Source organism: Aspergillus aculeatinus, assembly GCF_003184765.1.
Source record: "Aspergillus aculeatinus CBS 121060 unplaced genomic scaffold BO66scaffold_17, whole genome shotgun sequence".
NCBI classification, from domain to species: Eukaryota; Fungi; Ascomycota; class Eurotiomycetes; order Eurotiales; family Aspergillaceae; genus Aspergillus; species Aspergillus aculeatinus.
This window is the reverse complement of record NW_020291486.1, coordinates 22,686-37,416: the sequence shown is the minus strand read 5'-3', so window position 1 is coordinate 37,416 and position 14,731 is coordinate 22,686. Positions and strand designations below refer to the sequence as shown.

Here is a 14,731-nt window from a genome sequence, read left to right as displayed (position 1 = left end):
GATTCAAAGTATGAACTTCGTGACCCTCAAACCACTGAGACAATATCATTCAGATGGAGCTGTGCAGACAGAATACCGCAAGCCTTTCGTTCTAGAAGTGAGAACAAGCGGGATGTTCATTAATTTACTTCAGGAGTGCATATGACGATTCGCAACCTCAGTCGACAATCTAGGGCCTAGAGCAGCAGTGCTGCACACCTCCCATGACTCTCGGACTCAACAACTACTCCAGACGTACGAGATGGGTGTCACGAGAAACCCTTGGATCCGTAGGTTCTGTTCATGCTCTGAATTTGACGAATAGCGTTCTGCTCGTTGATAGCTTGGCAAAGAAACCCGTAGATCAGACCGTGCAAAACGTCACAAAACTCGCTGGGGCAATTAATGCCATCGGCATTCATTGCATCCCTAGAGAGGGAATCGTGGGGCCCGTGCAGCTTATTAAGAACTCGATGGGCGCGCTCGCACCACTTCTCTGAGATGTTCGCTTCTGGGGCTTGGAAATGGTTTGGGAGGATGTGTCCGGTGACTTTGTTGACGAGACCTACGCCGGATTTCTTCGGCTCATTTTGCTTCTTGCGGCTCGTTGGGCCTTTCGACGCATAACAGGGGCAGGGGCCATGATATTCTCTCAGTTGGTCCACACGAAATGGGGCCGGACATACCTGTCTGGGCGAACTCCTGGCTGCTTTATATGTGCTTCGATGCTTCTGTGCTTCTGTGTTCGAAGCGGATCCTGTCACTGCCTGGTAGGCAGCAGTGGCACCTCTGACGTGCTCGTGGACACATACCATTGACCTAGAATTTCGCCCTACCTAGTAGTGATTGGAACCATTAATTCGAATCAATTGGTCGATCGATCGATCGATCGATCACCTTGCTGGTTGCAGCGGGTCGCGCTTGCCGCGCCAAGTCGGAATCGTGCGGCTCTTGGAGAAAGCTAGAGGGCGAGAGAGACCCTCACTCGAGTGACGCCACTTGCTACCGCAACCTGACTGTGCCCCGCTTCGATCCCTAATTTATATGGCTGCAGACCACAAGAAACACCAAGTGCTCAACCGGGTGGTTGAACGCCTGGCCCGGACAGTATGGTCCAATCTAGACAGTCTCGTTTCACCTATCGCCATCTCCGACTGTTACAACAAGCCTCACCAAAAAGCCCGCTGCGCGTCATTGCCCTAATTGATTACGATGCCTTCTATGCCCAATGTGAGAGCGTCCGCCTCGGCCTTCCGCCCACAGTCCCGCTGGCCGTGCAACAGTGGAATGCGATCATTGCCCTCAACTATCCGGCGCGGCAGTATGGCCTGACTCGCGGCATGTCCGTGGATGAGGTCAAGGCCAGATGTCCGGACATAGTATTACAACATGTTGCTACTTGGCGGGAAGGATCCTCCACCTGGGGCTATTGGCCAGACGTGCTGCAGAGAATGAAGACAGACAAGGCTGCACTGGATCCGTACCGACTGGAGGCCCGCCGGACCATGACACTGGTACGCGAATCGCTTACCACGTCTCCGCTCCCAATCGAACGGGCAAGTATTGACGAGATCTTTCTTGATCTTTCTCCTCTCGTGTATCAAGAGCTTGTGGCTCAGCATCCTGAGCTACAGGTTTCGCCTAGCCCCGATTTAGATGTGCATCTCCCGCTCCCCCAGTTGAAGAAAGGACTGGAGTGGCATGGCGCGCATCTCTTAGGAAGTCGAGCAGGGCAACCTGGTGATGAAAACTCTGCTCGGGACTGGGACGAGATTGCGCTCAACGTCGGTTCACGGATTGTCAATCAGGTGAGGCAAGACATACTGCGGCAGCTGAAATATACCAGTTCAGCGGGCATCGCGTCGAACAAAATGCTGGCAAAGCTCGCCGCCGGCCGGAACAAGCCCAACGGGCAATCGGTGGTGCTGCCCGAAGCCGTGTCGAGTTTCCTCTCCTCATGCCCAGTCAAGAACATTCGTGGCCTTGGACGAGACCTTGGCCGTCACCTGGTGCAAGCATTCCAGACGGATCAGGTCTCTGCCCTGCGCTCACTGAGCCGGTCGCAGTTGCAGTCTATCTTAGGCTCGGAGGCCGGATCTTGGGTCTACAATGTCATCCGCGGTGTCGATGAGAGCGAGGTGGTATCTCGCACGCATACAGAATCAATGTTATCGGCCAAGACCTTTGTTCCGAGGCTCCCGGCCGATCGAGCGAGTCACTGGCTCCGTATCTTTATTGTCGACCTGCTCGGCAGGATTCACGAACTCGAGGCCGAGGGGCATGAACTGCGCCCGACGACCCTCACGTTGTGTCACCAGATGAATGGCCGGTTCGGTCCGGGGCGCTCAAGACAGGTGGCGATTTCCCCGGCGATGCCGATCTCGGAGACTTCACTGATGACCGCTGCGGACCCCCTGTTGACGAAATTCACCAAGGATCCCAACCTGTGGCCTTGTCAGGGTCTGTCACTACGACTCTCGGGGTTTCAGATCAAGCCACTACGCAAACGCACCATTTCATCGTATTTCAGGCGATCAGACGTCGCCAAGCAGGTCGAGTCAGTGGAGGATGACCGTCACTCGCAGGCAGGTAGCTACCATTGTCCCCATTGCAATCGATCCGTCGGTGCGTCTGCAGCTATAGAGCATTTGGACTGGCATCTGGCCGTGCAGTTATCGCAAGATGAATAAACACAGGCAGTCCAGACAACATCTTTAGCCCGGCTCTGATGCGCCACTCAGCCATGAACACCCAGTCCGTTGATGTGCCGAATCCAGTATCAATAAATTTGTGCTCAAGCATGAAAGGATGCCGAGGTTGGAAGCCCTTACTGTGACGGGTTCTTCTGAAGTGGGAATGGGAAAAGCCGCACAATCTCTGTCGCGAGCAGCCTTTAAAATCTTGGCCTTTCAAGATATGTCGGGATATTCTTGTCTTTCTCGTGCCAAGAACCAACAGAGCCGATTACCTTATGAACTGGGTAGGGGCATCAATCATGGCGAGAATAGTTTCGGAGAGTCTGATCCGATATAACTTGACCTATCCACTCTACCCGTCAAAAACGCCCAAGCAATGGGCGATGAAAGCCAGGAATTATTCACGTGCTGTACTTCGAGTCTGAGAGTCGAAACTAGCAACCTCGTCTTGACCACTTTCCCCGTGCTTTTCATTGACAAGCGCAAAGCGGTACCGGGCCTTGTCGGCATCCATCTTCTGGATGGCTCGATTGGCCTTCTTTATAGGCATCATTTTTAAGCCAAAACTGCAATTTTCAACTTACAGTAAGCTCCAGCATCTCCCAGATCTTTCTCAGCCCTACTACTAGTAAGCCCCTAACTTTCAGCCGGCGGAAGACCAGAGCTTCCGCAAAGCCTGCCAGGGTACGGTCTTCAAACACACCAAGCTGATAAAAGCAGCTGTCGGTTTTCGGCAGAAAGAGGTAATCCACCACGAGGTTCGAAATGGATTCAGAAGAGGCAACCTTCCTCTCGGGAATTTCCCGGTGTCTTGAAGGAAATGCCATCAACAGGTGGGAAAAATCTCTGTTTACCAAGCGAACTCATCGTGCTATGTCCCTTCAAATACCTCGTAAATCGAGAATGTATCTGAAAGCTTGATTTCTCGACTTCTATGTGATTCAGAATAGTTTACGTCCCGAGAACTCTGCAGGCGTGATAGTAGCAAGGGCGGGTCCAGGATACTGGGAAAATATACATACAGGCCATTCACAAGGCTGCAGGTGTAATGAGAAAGAGTAAGGCATTTGTGTAGAGACAGATATAGACAGGACAGTTACAAAGCCTGTAGCCGGGTAGAAGACTTTTGTGAAGGTTGGACTCATTCTCCCTGTCGAAGTTGAAAAAGAATGAGATGCCCAACCACCATCATCCTCTCTGCATTGCCCTGGTCAGAATATAATCACCGGGTAACAAGCATCGGGTCGATGTTGCGTGCTCGATCTTACTTCCCTTATTCCCCCAAGCTCACCACCGTGGGCTCTATATTTCTTATTCGTATCCGCTTGCCTGCAGCTGTCGAACAGAACAGTAGGCAGGGATTTGTTGGATCAGAGGAAGAAATCTGTAGAGAGAGACATAGTACAAAAGAGTAACTGTTGAGTATGAGATAACAAATGCATAACACCAGTGGTAAGAGTGGTGACCTCGCCACTCGAACTTTCCAGACCTACTTGGAGATGAGAGCAGAATTGCTGCCTGAGTCATCCCTCGAGAGCCCGCTATCATCACGTGCCGCGCCACCGCCTGGATCTCTCACCCCGGATAAGAAACTCCTCTCCCCGTCGACGGTCACCACTGCACCTCCACTGCATCGTCACCCACACCTCCCAATCCTCACCCAGAACCCGCACACAAAATGACAGACACACAAGATCCAAGCACCGCAGCTGTAGCCACAACCGCACCAGCACCAGCACCACTCTTCAAAAAACGCGGCGCCAAAGCCCAAACGAACCTGCGCAAGAAACGCGCCGCGACGCCGCCCTCCGCCTCCGACGCCTCCTCCTCCTCCTCCGAATTCTCCTCCGACGAAACCACCAACATCAAGCGGCGCAAGAAGAACGCCGGCGTCGTGAGCGCCTCTTCGGCCGCGCGCAGCACCACAACCCCCAACGACCCCGTCACCACAACCACAATTACAGCCACCACCACCGCCCCGCCGCTCCTCCCCGACACCAACGACGCAACCAAACAATCCAACTGGTACGACGAAACCGAGACCACCAGCGCCGCCAACCTGCTCGGCAAAACCCGACACCCCCAACCCTCCCTCCCCCACGAACCCGACGGAACCTACAAAGGCCTCGCGCACCAAACCCAACAAACCTTCATCCGCCGCAACCCGGACGCGCCCCCGAAAAAGGCCGTGGGGCCCGTCCGCGCCCCCACCAACGTGCGCATGACCACGTTCACGGACTACGCGCCGGACGTGTGCAAGGACTACAAGCTGACGGGGTGGTGTGGGTTCGGCGACAACTGCAAGTTCCTGCACGACCGGTCGGATTACAAGGCGGGGTGGGAGTTGGACAAGGAGTGGGAGAATGTCACCAAGGGGAGGAAGGTGGTTGGGACGGTGGTGTCGGATCGGGCGCGCGGAGGAGGAAGCGGAGCTGCGGACAAAGACATGGACGACGAGGATGCCGAGTTGGAGGAGATCCCGTTTGCGTGCATCATCTGTCAGGGCCCGTATCGCGAGCCGATCGTGACCAAGTGCGGGCATTACTTCTGCGAGGCGTGCGCGTTGAAGCGGTATCGGAAGGATCCGAGTTGCGCGGCGTGCGGGGCGGCGACGAATGGGGTGTTCAATTCGTCGAAGAAGTTGAGGCGGTTATTGGAGCGGAAGGCCGAGAAGCAGGCGCAGCGGAGGAGGGAGGCGGAGGAGAACGGGGAGGTGCTGAGCGAGGATGAGGAGGATGAGTAGGGGATGAGTATATGATATGCACATATGTATGGAGATTATGATATCGTCTTAATATGATTGAATGCCTTGAGGGCCAAATCGTTCATCTCCGTATATTGTGTGCCACCGACGTAGCCGCAGTTGTAAACATTAGAAAGTATACGACCAGGTCTACAGCAAGTAACTCCCCCCCGTCTCCTCATGGATCACATCGAACAGCGGCTTCGCACTGAAATACCCCGACCCGGGCCTCCCCACGGTCTTGTATGTGAACGCTGCATCGGCATCATCGATCTTGATCGTCGCCCCGCCGCGCCCCGCCGCCGCCGCGTCGGCCAACAGCTGCGCATGGCAGCACTTCTCCAGACTGACGAACCAGAAGACCGTCGCCTCGATGCTCGTGCCCACGGTCAACAGGCCGTGGTTCTGCAGCAGCGCCGCCTTCTTGTTCCCCAGCGCCTTGGCGATGTTGTGTCCCTCGTCCTCCGACAGCACGACCCCGTTGAATTGTTTGTAGACGACGTGATCCTGTATCGTCCCCCAGATTAGCTTGACTTTCTGCGACACACGGCGGGGTGTAAGGGTTCTATACGTTGTAGAACGCGCACGAGTCCTGCGTGATGATGTCCAATGGCCGACCGAGGGCGCAGAACGATCGCCCGTAGATGCTGTGGCTGTGCGCAGCGCACAGGACGTCGGGCCGGGCGGCATGGATCGCGGAGTGGATCATGAAGGCTGCAGCGTTGAGGAGGCGGACCGGCCCCCCGTCGAGGATCTTGCCTTCATGGCTGACCTGGATGAGGTCGGAGGCTTTGATCTGCGAGAAGGCCACGCCGAACGGGTTCACCCAGAAGGTGGTCGGGTCGACAGGGTCGCGGAGAGTGATGTGGCCGGCCACGCCTGCTAGGAGATCAGTCTTGATGGAGGAGATGAGAGACGCAGAGGGTAGAAGTGAATAGGCAACAAAAGATTACCCTCATCGTATCCATTCTTCCCGAAGATGCGGAATGCAGCGGCGAGTCGGCCCTTGAGGTACTCTCGTTCCTCGTACTTATCTTCGAAGACAGGGGGCTTGGGGTATTGGGAGGTCTGGTTCTTCACTGTCGCCGCCTCCATACCATCCTCTTGGGAGGACTGGCGGGTCTGAAGGGTGACTTGGGACGTTTGGGTGGTCGATGTCTCGGTTGAGCTGGGAGGTGCCATGGTGAGGGTGTACTGTGTATGTACTGTACTTCGAGATGGTGGAAGAAAAAAAGGATGTGGACTGCTTGCGCGGTCGCTGTGCAATGAAGGGTCGGAGGTTGGTAATTGGAAGTCAGACCGCCACCCTAGTTTATATGCTCATGCATTGACACCTCATGCACGCCTTTGGATTGACTACCAGGTATGGTGTGCTGCTGCTGCCGCCTTGGGCGGGGTAGCATAACCGATCCTGGCCTGCGACCGAGGCTACTCCGCGTCGCATTCTTGGGTTCGAGTGCGGAGAATTGTCTCCACTGGACGCTTGGGGCGAGGCCATTGTTGATCAATCCTACCTTATCATCCAGTTTGAGGTCTGACGTGGCGAATATTGGCGGGTTTCTCTAGGTCACGGCAGTATCTGTGAAACTAAGATGGGAAGCTGATTCGATGTAGAAACTCCTCATGGGAGGCGGTGTAATCGGATGTAATCAAGGGCATATCAACTAGAGATGTGCAACATGGCTGTTATCTTCGATATATACAACAGCCCTTGAGACCGCAAGATAGGAAGGTGGAGATCAAATCCATCATCCATGATAAGGGAGCACAAGGCCCACACCGGCGGTTCCCAATCACATCCGCTATAATGGCAATCGCGTCCAGGGCAAACCGCGCGACTTTGCTTTGAGCATCTCGTATGCTTTCTGATCGCTCTGGCTCCTGCTTCTGATCCCCTGTTTGACTGTAGGGATCCCAATCAATGGCTTCAGGTCAGCCTCGCAGACCGTATCGGACAGTGGCAGCTCCCCCGTTTGGAAATACTTCCGAATCGCCTGGTCGACACAAAGTGACGGGGCGGCCAAAGTAGAATGCTGCGGCTTGTCAGTCTCTACGCACCCTCTGCATGTGTGAATTGCGATTCGCACTTACTCCTTCCGAGTCCTGCTGCAGGACTACAGAGCCAGGAAACCTCTGTGACATTTTCTGCGCACTGTGCAACTTTAGTAGGAGTCGTAACGAGGCAAGGGGGACTCTCACCTGCGCAGAGGTGTCACCGGGTCTAGCATGTTGTTTACAAAAAGCAGGGGATGAGACGTATTGCCTCCTACAGGTGCTATGCGACATTAGACTGATGTGAAAGGTGCACGCAACAAGAGGACGTACCTTTGAGTTGCCATTTGGGTGAAATATTCCACCCCACGCATCCCATGCGCAGGCTCGCCCAGTAATCTGCAATCATGGAACTATCCTCTTTCAGGGCCTTCCAATATCGATGGAAATCCTCTTGATCCGTATTCTGCAGGTAGACTGCATCCGTACACAGCACCGCCGAGCTGGCATATGCCTCGTTCTGACCCGGCACCTGGCAAACTGCCGACCATGGCCCGGCTTGAACACATTGATCAGAGGGACACGACGGAGAGCGAGCGCTGCTCTTCATATCCGCCACCCCCGACCCATCTCCTCGGGTTAATTCACTTGCGAACTGGGCAAGAGGAGGAAAGCCCTGTATGGGCTGGTACATGGCCAGGCGCAGGATGTTTTTCAGGTCGCTCCAAGTCACAAGTTCCGGACCTCGAGTAGGAGATGCTATGACGGGCAGTGACGCATTATATAATGCATCCTCGAGGTCAAGATACGCTTGCTTGATGGCTGGTGCTCCACCTGAGATGTAGAATGGACACTGTTCTGGTCCGACCGTGTCGCAGTACTGCGCAAACCGATCGAAGATAGCATCAGCATCCTCAATGGCACTGAGGCCATCATCAAAAAAGTATTTGTCCGCGTCGACCACCGCATCCAGCACAGCACGTTCTACGCGATCGGGGAAAAGTGTGGCGAATGTCGCGCCCAAGACAGTCCCGTAGGATCGGCCCCAATACAACAATTTTTCTCGACCTCGCTTCCACTTTGTCCGAGCCACGATTACCTGGTGCTGGTCGTGGCCGTCGATTCGATCCCGCCGTCGCTGTGCTTCTACACCTTCTTTCTCACGCCACTCTCCATGCCGCTCAATGATTTCCAGCATGTCCCGAGCGACCGGAAGCGTGTTCATGTGTTCTCCCAGGGCCTCCTCTCCATCCTCAAACGGAGTGGACAAGTTGATCGAGCATCCCATATTGAGAGCGACCGAGCGCTCCCAGTTGCGACGAAACGCGCCGTCTGCGCTTCCCAGCATGCCTTCAGCCGCCACCTGCAACTCCCAATTCCTTTGCACGAATATGTTCGGGAAGCAACTGAAGCCCGGGGTCGTATTGTTCACCCCGCGAGGATCAAATCCGATGACATCGTAGTATTTGTGGCGCACGCTGTCTCCAAGCGGCTCAATAGTGGGATCTGCCTCTGCATCCATAGTGGCTTGCAGATTTCTCCCGTCTATGAGCACCTCGGCGACTCCAGAACCTCCAGGGCCCCCTGCATTCGCCATGATTAGACCCTGTGTCGAGGATAGTAAAGAAGAGGGCATACCCGGGTTGACCAGTACTGCACCGCCGTAGCGTGGGTCTGTCACTGGCACCTTTGCCGGAAGACGAGTGATGGCAATCGCAAAGCGCTGGCCGAGACCATCCGAGCGATGGTAATCCATGGGCACCTCCAAACGGGCGCACTGGAACCCATCGAAGCAATCGTGATACTGTAGCGATGCGGATGGGGTGATCTAAATTTTTGGTCAACGTCAGATTCTTACCAGCTTGTACACAACCACGTACGTACCTTACTCCACGTAAATTCTGATTGTGAAGGCTCTATGGATGTGTTGCTGCGCGTCGACACAGGTGGCATCCACCATGCATACCCAGCGAGGCACACTAGTACCACCCATAGAGAGTTGTTTATGCGCAACCGTGCAATTACATTGGTCCTCGTTGACAGAAGCCGCTGGTCCGGAGGGGTTGCGATGCCGGCAGTCTTGAGACGTTCCATCGGTTGCACTAGCCTGGAAGACCTGAAGACAACCACGACCTACCTCACTATTGAATATGTCTTGCGGGACAGGAGGGTCCCGCTAGATAAATGCGCAGTAGACATGGTCGTTGGCTGAGAGGCTGCTGGCTGAGGTGCAAACTTCATCCGGTTTCCTGTTAAGGGTTGAAGCAAGCCACTATCTATCATCTGCAGGTTTTAAAGCGGGCCCACAAATGGCGAGCGAGAGATTTCCAATCGAGGCTAGAAATGGGAGAGATCAGCTGTCAGATTTGGGATGAAATGTGTCTCGAGTATAAGCCGCTATCGTCGATTGCAGCTCAAGTGGATGCCAGTTCCCCTCAGTCATTCGCTAGTTGCTCCCTCACATTCAATCAGTTTGTGACGGTGCATAAGTTACCTACTGACTACTAGGGAGGTAGGCCACCACTCTGCGCCGTCGATTTGCGCTTCCCGCCAATCAATAATGGGTCGACCGGCTTTATCTGTCCGATAACCACCCGGAGGGTGGGTCACATTAGGGGATTCATCCGAAGTATGTATGTGCGCTGTCACGCTAATAGACGTTCTTGGCTAGGTTTGCTACACTCTGCGCATTACTGTCCCTTGCGGCGATGTGTTATATGAGTTCTGACTCCATCACAGGTCGGATCATGATAGTCGCTAATGGAGGGCTGGCTCTGCAGGCGATTTTGGGCTGATGTCGGAGGCGATCCTGCAGACGAGGGCGAGCTAACAACTCTTGTCTTTCTGTCAATTGACCGATTCAAAGCAGAGCATGCCACCACTATCCTCACCCTCTTCGTGTTGACTCAAAGTCGTACATTCTTCAACTCCATCGCCTCGTCGGTCTCGGATGCGTGACTCAGGCCGGTGACCATGGTGAGTAGGATGTGTCGCGACAAAGGAAAGCGGCTCTAAGCAAGTTGAATCAATGGCCAGAAGATGTTAGAATCGCCGTATAGCCCAACACTGCCTAGAGAAGAGAGGGAGGAAGAAGACTTGCGCTGCCACTGTGTACAAACGCGTCGCGACCCCGCGCCAGATCACGTGGTGACATTCATCCACCTCTTTCTTCATTGGGTAATAGCATTGAGACTCGTCGACACTGACTGCCTGGACACCTTGCAGATCCCATGAATAGCAACTGAAATATAATGAGGAAGCTTGATAGGAGTTGCAATCATTCACTCAATCATGCAGATGCAGTTGACAAATTGTCTACTCTGTAATTATACGGATACTCCGCAGTGAATCCAAGGCTTGCCCCGCACGCACTGCCCAAAACGGCTACCTTATCAGTAATCATGGACATGGATTCAATCGTCCACCTCATCATGGAGAGTTCCTCCGAGCTATCCGGCTCCAAATGGCAATGATCTGATAACGTGCTGATGTTTGCAGCATGATCCCATACTTGTCGATCTTCACCAGGATCTGCACGGTCGGAGAGACGCCGCTCCAACTCCCTTGCTGGCAATGACTCCCCCACCGGGCTTCTGTCACATTCATTAGCTGATGTCTTCGGCTAATCCGGTGATTCATCATCTTTTCTCTTCGCTATTCTTCTGCAGGTAGCGGGCACAGCATTTCCTACTGCTATTGTCGACCAGCTTCCGATTCACACAAAACTCTTCTTGATCTGGCTAATGTGTGGTTGACGGCTAGGAACAAACGGACCAGAACCATAGCACTTGCTGGGCAGCATTCCGGAACCACCGCCATTCCTCGGACCCCGATTGAACGCCTATCACGGATATTATCATTTGGCCGTGGATCTCGCGAATAAAGCCTGTCATTACAATGGCCCGTTGGCGCCAGTATTTCCGATCCCCTGAAAACCACGGGGAGATCCAGGGTTCCCCATCATACTTGGATTGGAAGACGGATGATATCGATATCACGGTGGTGGAATCCACCCCAGCCACGCAGGATAGCACTGGGGCTGCCAAGATTCAGGCTGCAGAAGCTGTGGGTGGAAGGAAGGGCAGGTATCTGCTTTATGCGGGGTATGTGATATGTTCTATGGAATGAAGAGATTAGGTTTATGCTGACGGCAACAGGTTGGCGATGATGATGGTCATTTAGTAAGTTGTATCACTATTGGGAGATGTTTGCTAATCATCTTATCCAAACTTCGTAGTGAATTGGACAACGCGACCGTCGGAACTTATCGCAACTTTGCAACATCGGACTTCGATGCGCTGTCAAAGCTCGCCACCCTCAACACAGCGGCCAGCATTATCTCCGCCGTCACCAAACCGCCAATCGCGAAGATATCCGATGTTCTTGGCCGTGGAGAGGCTTATATCTTCGCTGTCTCGTGTTACATTTTGTCCTATATCCTTTGTGCTTCTTCTCGATCCTTCAATACCTACGCTGGCGGCTATGTCCTCTACTCTGTTGGTCAAGCTGGGACTTCTTTCCTCAACGCCACCATTGTGTCGGATCTCTCTTCAATGCGATGGAGAGGCTTTGCGTACAACATTCTTTATGTCCCCTTTCTGATCACCCCGTGGGTCTCCGCTTTCATTGTAGACAGCGTCGTCAATGGAATCGGCTGGAGATGGGGAATCGGTATGTTTGCCATCCTGATGCCCTTGGGTGCTAGCTTCATCATTACCACCCTTCTTATCTTTCAGTGGCGGGCTAAGAAGGCTGGACTGGTTTTGACTGAGCAGCTGAGCATCTATGAGTTCTGCTCGCGCATCGACCTGGGCGGCTTGATCTTACTCAGTGGGGGCTTCTCTTTGATCTTGATCCCAATAACATTGGCTGCTACCGTTGCAGACCGGTGGAGGACGCCTTGGGTGGATGCTCTCATTGCCGTGGGCGCGATCATCCTGGCGTGCCTCTACCCATATGAGAAATATGTCGCCCGGCATCCTGTCGTCCCAGTCCACTACATCTGGAATTTATCCGTTCTCATCCCAGTGGTTCTGGTTGCAGTCGACAACATCAGCTTCGGTGCTACACATACCTACTTGTTCGTCTGGTCAATGGTCTCCCACAATTTCAACGCGCGGGATGCGCAATTCCTGTACTATGTCAATGGGGTCATGCAAGCTTTGGTAGGCATGGCGACCGGCCTGGTCATGTATCGCTTGCGCTCCTATAAGTGGATCGGCGTGGCAGGTGCGGTGATTCGCATGGTCGGATATGGGGTGATGGTTCGCCTACGCACGAACCAAAGCTCGGTTGCAGAGCTTGTTATCGTGCAGCTCGTCCAGGGCATCGGCAGTGGCATCATCGAGACAGTGGCTGTAGTGGCCGCTCAAATCGCCGTTTCTCATGCCGAGATGGCCCAGGTCACGTCTCTGGTCATGCTGGCTGCCTACCTCGGCAACGGGGTCGGATCTTCCATCGCAGGTGGGATCTACTCGGGAGAATTACGCCGCCAGCTACGGTTGCACCTTGGGCCTGATGTAAACCAAGCCGAGGTGGAAAAGCTGTACAATTCGATCACGGGCACATTGCCGGCTTGGGGGTCCCCTGAGCGGGTGGCAATTAATCGAGCTGTGAGTGCTGCCTATGCCTAGTACTAGACGCCGAACACTTCTTGCTAACCTTGCGCAGTATTCTGACGTCATGGGGTTTGTTCTCTTGTTGACTTCATGCATGATGTGCACTAACTATGGCAGGCTTATAACGATCGCGGCCCTGGCATTCTCTGCTCCAGTCGTAATCTTATCGCTTGTGCTCCCAGACAAGAAGCTTGGGTACGTCCACCCACTCAGGTCCGTGATCGCGGCTAATGTTGTTCTAGGGACGGACACAATTTGATGCAGGGGAAAGGGAGCTCAACCTCATCCGACTCGTCAACCCTGAACGAAGAGAAGACGCAGAATGCTTAATCTCGAATGGTATACCATGATTGTGCTTCAATTATACATTATATACACTGCCACATGTTCCCGCTAGACTGTACAAATCCAACCTTTGCTTTTCGTCAACCCATACTCTATTTCCCAGGAGACCCCAAAAGACACACGAATTTCCGATCCGGCGTGTCATCCAACGCATTCTTCACCAAGTTCCACACATTCAAGTCATAAGCCTCGCCGATATGCCCCACCGGATCCAGCGGACAGGTAGTCTGCACCCACTCGTTCCGCACGCCGTCCTCGTGCACAAACGAGGTACTCGTCGGCGTGACCATCTCATCGAGCTTAGACGCAATCACAGTCAAGCTATTCCCGGTCTGCACAATCGGGGTCCCATCGTTCAACCGCTCGACGGCCGCGCCATCGGGGCCCAGCTCATCGCACGCGGGACAGCCCAGCGTATCGAGCACCTCGCCGACGGCCTCGCGGGAGACATTCCCGAACAGGTACGCCAGGTTATACAGGCCGATGAAGGTGGTGCCGCGGGTCGGCGGCGCGATGGCCACCACCTTGTCCAGCAAGTCGGCAACCCCGGGTTCGAACTTGGGCACGTACAGCGACTGGAAGGCGCCCTCGGAGTGGCCGACCAGGTCGATCTTGGCGGCGCCCGTCTGCGCGTGCACCTCGCGGATGTAGGCGGCGATCTCGCCGGCGGACGCGTTGATGCTCCGCAGCCCGCCCAGGAAGGGGAACCCCGCGTACGCGCCGTAGGTCTGCGCGAAGGTGCAGTACCCCTGCGCCTGCAGCCAGCCCTGCAGGTAGTTCAGGTCCTCGTAGAAGGTCGCGCCCAGTCCGTGCAGCAGGACCACCGGGTTCGGGTGCGTGGTGCTGCGGCAGCTGAAGTCGTTGATGCTGCTGCTGCTGCTGCCCAGGGCGGTTGCTGCGAAGCTGGCGGCGGCCGTGGCTAGGAGGGTGGGGATGTGCATTGTCCCTTGTGCTCTTGTTTCTTTCTTGTGTGTGATAGAGAATAACAGCAGCGAACGGTTTCTGTTCGAGTTTTTAAGTTGAGACACCCACACCAACCAGAAAGACACAGAAAAGCCCTAGTCAAGGGGACAAGAGGACCTACGCTCCTTTATCTATCTACCCAACATCCCCCAGCTGACACTAGATGACCCGGCGATCACCCCTCGGAAATGCCAATCCCAGGCACGACACCGATGTATCCATTCCTTCCGCCCACATCGTGCAGAAATACGACCTTACTTTTTCCTTGGAAGTGTGAGAGCGGGAGGTGATCGCCAGGGCCGATTTAGATTAAATATTGAAAAAAGTGGAGGCGGATGTTCATTTGCGTTGCCCGGATTGGGGTTTGGCGCGGGACGGGGATTGCGAACTATCGA

The 14,731-nt window shown here is 54.4% G+C and overlaps 7 protein-coding genes across 7 annotated transcripts; 3 read left to right on the top strand and 4 right to left on the bottom strand.

The window, feature by feature from the left end:
* Positions 1 to 111: 111 nt before the first annotated feature.
* On the bottom strand, positions 112 to 910 carry BO66DRAFT_55416 (uncharacterized protein). Its single transcript, XM_025653396.1, has one exon. The coding sequence runs from the start codon at positions 792 to 794 to the stop codon at positions 249 to 251; it is 546 nt and encodes a 181-aa protein (XP_025505075.1). The 5' UTR covers positions 795 to 910; the 3' UTR covers positions 112 to 248.
* A 63-nt stretch (positions 911 to 973) lies between these two features.
* Positions 974 to 2,933, top strand: BO66DRAFT_55228 (DNA/RNA polymerase). The gene has a single exon (XM_025653394.1). It carries the CDS (start codon positions 1,089 to 1,091, stop codon positions 2,667 to 2,669), a length of 1,581 nt encoding a protein of 526 aa, XP_025505074.1. The 5' UTR covers positions 974 to 1,088; the 3' UTR covers positions 2,670 to 2,933.
* Positions 2,934 to 4,111: 1,178 nt separating this feature from the next.
* Positions 4,112 to 5,457, top strand: BO66DRAFT_419605 (U2-type spliceosomal complex subunit CWC24; the record flags this gene model as incomplete). Its single annotated transcript, XM_025649823.1, has 2 exons — positions 4,112 to 4,127; positions 4,385 to 5,457. The coding sequence occupies 2 exons, from the start codon at positions 4,112 to 4,114 to the stop codon at positions 5,416 to 5,418; spliced, it is 1,050 nt and encodes a 349-aa protein (XP_025505073.1). The 3' UTR covers positions 5,419 to 5,457.
* A 36-nt stretch (positions 5,458 to 5,493) lies between these two features.
* Positions 5,494 to 7,079, bottom strand: BO66DRAFT_55310 (class II aldolase/adducin family protein). Its single transcript, XM_025653395.1, has 3 exons — positions 6,372 to 7,079; positions 5,990 to 6,297; positions 5,494 to 5,925 (listed from the first exon to the last, which is right to left on the bottom strand). Exons 1-3 carry the CDS (start codon positions 6,598 to 6,600, stop codon positions 5,569 to 5,571), a joined length of 894 nt encoding a protein of 297 aa, XP_025505072.1. The 5' UTR covers positions 6,601 to 7,079; the 3' UTR covers positions 5,494 to 5,568.
* Positions 7,080 to 7,220: 141 nt separating this feature from the next.
* BO66DRAFT_320155 (putative proteinase) lies at positions 7,221 to 9,504 on the bottom strand (the record flags this gene model as incomplete). Its single annotated transcript, XM_025643665.1, has 6 exons — positions 7,221 to 7,451; positions 7,510 to 7,570; positions 7,618 to 7,693; positions 7,744 to 8,994; positions 9,049 to 9,238; positions 9,295 to 9,504. The coding sequence occupies 6 exons, from the start codon at positions 9,502 to 9,504 to the stop codon at positions 7,221 to 7,223; spliced, it is 2,019 nt and encodes a 672-aa protein (XP_025505071.1).
* A 1,676-nt stretch (positions 9,505 to 11,180) lies between these two features.
* BO66DRAFT_55201 (putative siderochrome-iron transporter) lies at positions 11,181 to 13,412 on the top strand. The gene is made up of 5 exons (XM_025653393.1): positions 11,181 to 11,513; positions 11,568 to 11,591; positions 11,648 to 13,022; positions 13,081 to 13,223; positions 13,271 to 13,412. Exons 1-5 carry the CDS (start codon positions 11,308 to 11,310, stop codon positions 13,356 to 13,358), a joined length of 1,836 nt encoding a protein of 611 aa, XP_025505070.1. The 5' UTR covers positions 11,181 to 11,307; the 3' UTR covers positions 13,359 to 13,412.
* Positions 13,368 to 14,417, bottom strand: BO66DRAFT_390891 (esterase/lipase family protein). Its single transcript, XM_025647117.1, has one exon. It carries the CDS (start codon positions 14,312 to 14,314, stop codon positions 13,466 to 13,468), a length of 849 nt encoding a protein of 282 aa, XP_025505069.1. The 5' UTR covers positions 14,315 to 14,417; the 3' UTR covers positions 13,368 to 13,465.
* Between the last annotated feature and the right edge of the window lie 314 nt (positions 14,418 to 14,731).